The sequence below is a fragment of the Populus euphratica genome, unplaced genomic scaffold, assembly GCF_000495115.2.
Source record: "Populus euphratica unplaced genomic scaffold, PopEup_1.0 scaffold1923.1, whole genome shotgun sequence".
NCBI lineage: Eukaryota > Viridiplantae > Streptophyta > Magnoliopsida > Malpighiales > Salicaceae > Populus > Populus euphratica.
In genome coordinates, this window is record NW_011501761.1 from 20,235 (window position 1) to 24,890 (window position 4,656).

A 4,656-nucleotide genomic window follows, 5' to 3' on the forward strand; every position below is an offset into this window, starting at 1 on the left:
GCATTCCGAGGATTCATCCATCATGGCTAACTCGAGGGCATGACTCTGATACCATTTGTAAAGATTATGGACACCACCTATCTCCACATTAGTATGATATTATTCATTTTGGGATAAAACCCTCATGGATTTGCTCTTGGATTATACCCAAAAAGCCTTATATCAATGGAGATATTTGTCCATCCTTATATACCCTTGATCCTTCCCATTTCTAATCAATATGGGACTTTCGTCGATACCCAATAGTTTCCAAAATATGATTTACTTGAAATGCTGTTGAGACAAAAACAGCAAATCTCTAGACAATAAGCTGTCTGTTACAGTTTTTCAAGAAAAAGATTTCAGCTGCCCGTGTCCTACAATACTCCACACTCATTTCGCAAGAACAGTACATTTCAAACCAGATGCCTCATAGAGTCAAAATTTTCAATTGCATAACAGTTTCCCTTTTGATACCTGACATTAGAGTTGATGCACCCATTGACTCGTAGAAAAAGAACCTTGATGGGATTTAAATTTTATCAAAGATTCTTACAAAATCCATTTTTCGAAAAGTCCCTTTTTTTCTCTATCCTGTTTCTCTTCCCGGTAAAAAGCCAAAAGGCCATCCCCATTAAAAATCAAACATTAACTACACAGTTATCAATTGCCAGAGTAAATGTTAGGACAAATAAGCTGTAAATACAGAAGAAGGAATGAAAAATGATTTGGGGGTTCTTTTTCTGGATGATTGACCTTTAGTTAATGCATCCACATGATTTCCATCTCCGTTGTTGTTTATTTCAGATTGTAACTTAGTCGATGCTTCAACAGGATTCTCACGATCCATATTGTTATTCTCAGTTGACTGCGATTTTGTGGAGGCTTCAGCCAGCTAAGTTTCTGTATCATTAATCTCTTGTTCCATCCCCTGCCAAGCAATCACATGCCCCAATCCCAATATTGACCCTGCAGACGAAATTAAAAAACAAAAAACAAAAACATCTTTCAATTGATTCAATATGATTTTCAATTCTTTACATTGTGAACCTATGCTATTTATAAATACATCTTGGAAGAGAATCTTTGAATTTGGCTTAGACTTTGACCTTGCAGTCTCCATCGGTGAAAAGAAGAGGGATACTCTGGAAGGTCTATTATTTGGAAAATACAAATATTCTATGCATCACTGAATTTTATGAAACTGAAATTTAGGGGTTGTTTGGTAACACCACCAAAAGTTTGTAATACAGTAACAGAAATGAGAAACTATCAATATACCATCTTGTTTGTGTTCCTGAAACTGAAAAAAATTAAGAAAAATAAAACCTTTTGTTGGTGACCTGAAGCTTTAGCTGATAGGTGGAGAATCTATAATATCTGTTTGTTAACTTGTGGTATCTGTTTGCGACGATTGAACTTGCTCTTAATTTTTTTTAACAACTCAAATCGTCAAACTTAATTTTAGAGGTTTCCTGCAACTGGTTAGTGGTCACTGGTTTCCTTGTTTCTTTGCTAGAATCTGTAACATACACAGGTGCACTTCCAGGTTCTTTTGCCAGCATATCTGTAGAAATGTATGTTGCTTAAATTTTTGTGATTTTTTATTAATGAATTTCATGAAATGATGTTGAAACCTCAAACTCTTGTTTAAATTTACTGACAATCAGAAAAAAATATCAAGATGAAGTTAGGTCTAATTTATGGTTCATTTCTTACGGGTGTAATTGTGGCATTTCTTTTTGTTTTTAACAGTTTATTACAGCGTTGGAAATTCATTCCGTAGTTTAGCACCACATGTTGCACAGGTTGTGTCATGAATTCCTTATTTCATTTGCTGCTATACTCTTGTCGCTTTCATTAATGGTTTTCTGGTGTTCACAGTGGCTGCTGAGCTCATACAACACTCAATTACTTCTGATGGTGTTTCTTGTCATAGTTTCTCTATTGTTGGCTGGATTTTTTGGGTACCATGCCAACCTATGTCTCACAAACACTACAACAAATGAGGTCTAGTTCATTTACATGTACTCTTTGATATAGTTTTGTTGTTTTCATTTCATATATGTTTAGGGCTGGATGTCGATGCTCTTTTGAATGTGGTTTTTTCCATTTCTCTCGGATATTGGATGCGGCAGAATTTGGCCAGTAATTAACATCATAGGAGAAGCCTTTTTTGTAACTTTTTGACTCCATTGCAGCTGCTTTACCTGATGGGCAAAATACGGAAAAGTTCACCTTGTCAAGCCATGAAAACGAATACAGATATAAATTTCTCGGCTTGGTACATGTAATACCACATAATTCAGAAAATTTCTATGGAAGTTGCACTTTCTCCTCTTCAAGCTTCCTAATGTTTTGTCCAACCATGAGTTTTCCATAAGGGTAGCAATTAACATAGAAACTTCTGAAATCAGAAGATTTATTGATTTTTTTGGCTGGTGTTATGGTTTGTTATTGTGCTTCGATAATTAAAAGAGGGATAGGGAGCATTGGGAGAAAGGGCTGGGGGGTTTAGAAGTGCTAGAATCAAGTAAGGATGTTGAAAATTGCAAGAACCTTGGCTATTACTTTAATAGATATTGGGGGGAGGTTGGGTTTGAATCTGTCTGCAATTTCCACTTCAGAGAACTGCACTAATTTTCCAAGTAATTTCCCCTAAAATATCTAGATTTTAATGTGCTTCTGTTCAACACTAAATATGATGACTCCAACCAGTTGATTATGTTGTTTAAATTCTCTTCTGGTATTTATACACAACCATAGCCACCTTCTACCTCTCCATGCGCGCACAATTTTTTTGGATTAACCGGTGTTCTCAGTATCGGAATCTCATCTACTAGGTTAATACTGTAATCCTGAAACTTGTGGTCATTGCTTTTTGCTGTAATTACAGACCTTCAAGTGGGAAGACTACATAAGCTGGCAAAGGAAGCTAAATGAAGCAAGGGTTAGCGCTGCAGCACTTAAAGCAAGCATCAGTGGGATGAGCAGTGAAGCAAAGCGTCCAGAGAGCAAATGTAAATCCTTTTTCCGGAGATCGCCCCTCGAAGATTCTCAGGTGGTAGCCAAGGAAAACAAGTATGACAAGGGGTTCTTTCACAACATGTTTGAGGTCCTTTTCCCGCTATCAACGAGACCATCATTTTCGCAAACGAAATCAAAGCCTTCCTGAGACATCTCCAATCAGGCGTTAACTCAGCTGTATTGTTTCTGCCACTCGCACATGGTTGGCCATGGCCTCAAAGGGGATCAAGCGCTGAAGGAATGTCTGGATCGCCAAGGCACACTGTTCATTGCCATTGACCGAAGGATTGTAGGAGTGCCCCTTTGCGCAGTTGCATCTGGTGACTTGTAATGGACAGATTGGTGTAACTATTGATCTACATCTCATTTAGTAAGAACAGCATTAGAAAATTTTACTTGAAAATGAAGAGGGCATAGTTTCTTGCATCCAGCATGCCAAGTCGTGAAAAACATGCAACACGTATATAACACTAGAGAGCCTAGAGCATGCAACACATACACTCAATGCCTGTGAGAAAACTCACTTGATTTGTTCCTTGCCTTTTGCATTACTGTAGCAGTGATCATATAAATCTTTTCAAAATCTCCGTGCATTGCATTTATAACTGAACGAAAATAGATATGGAGGGATCGTTGCTTTTATGAAGATAAATGTGGAAATGAGTAAAAAATAATGGACTTATTCGAGCACGAAGGTGAAGGCCATACCATAACTTATAAAGGGTTAATTATATTTTAGTCAATCCAGTTTAGTAAAACTAACTAATCAGTACTCATCTTAGTTTCAAAAACTATATATTTAATCCCTATGCTCTTAAATAAATTTATAACTTGATTCTTCTCGTCCATCTCACTTTCTTTTCCAATTTATTTTGACCTTTTGTTTTTAATTTTAAGAATAAAAAATAAAGCAGATAGAATAAAAAAATACGATGAGCATGGAAAACCATTTTTTGAATAAAATACTAGTAAATTAGGTGTTGATGAAGAGCTATTTAATAATTTCTCATGCTATACTATAAGGTCTAATTAATTTATTGTGATAAACTACAAAGACTAAGTTGCAATTAACTAGATTTATATTTATATATAATAAATCTACATATTTATAACTTTTTCTAACACAAATCAAAAATAATTTGTGGAGTTTTTTTTTTCTTTTTTAAGATTACCTTGATTAAACTAAACTTGTTTGATAAATGTAAAATATTTTGTTTTTTTTTTCCTACATGTATACTTTACTTAATGTAAATTGATCATGAAAAATATCACCTGAACCTTTAATAAAAATAGATACAAAGGATTGAAAATTATAAATGCAAATTGGTATAAAAATCAGGAAGGTTCCGTTTAAGCTGGGGTGGATGGACCCTGGAGTGATCCAGGAACGCATGGAAACCAATATGTAATATTAACTGTTCAATCGAAATACCTAGGGGATGTAGCTCAAATGGTAGAGCGCTCGCTTTGCATGCGAGAGGTACAGGGTTCGATCCCCTGCATCTCCATTTCTGGTTTTTTTTTTTTTTTGCTTGAGCTGAGTGTTCAGCTAAAATAATATTTTGTTCTGGAAGACACTGCTATAATTGGAGAGTTGAGGAAATTCCAACTGCCAAGTGAATTGGGGAAGCTGAGGACTTCAGTTTGTTT

The 4,656-nt window shown here is 35.6% G+C and overlaps 2 protein-coding genes and 1 non-coding gene across 3 annotated transcripts in view; all 3 read left to right on the forward strand.

Moving 5' to 3' along the window:
* Positions 1-4,656, forward strand: part of LOC105118400 (uncharacterized) — a 16,833-nt gene that overhangs the window by 4,681 nt on the left and 7,496 nt on the right. The window lies entirely within an intron of this gene.
* On the forward strand, positions 1,738-3,439 carry LOC105118399 (probable protein S-acyltransferase 17). Its single transcript, XM_011016344.1, has 2 exons — positions 1,738-1,989; positions 2,876-3,439. The coding sequence occupies exons 1-2, from the start codon at positions 1,777-1,779 to the stop codon at positions 3,152-3,154; spliced, it is 492 nt and encodes a 163-aa protein (XP_011014646.1). The 5' UTR covers positions 1,738-1,776; the 3' UTR covers positions 3,155-3,439.
* TRNAA-UGC (transfer RNA alanine (anticodon UGC)) lies at positions 4,442-4,514 on the forward strand. Its single transcript has one exon. It is a non-coding gene; the product is annotated as a tRNA-Ala (tRNA).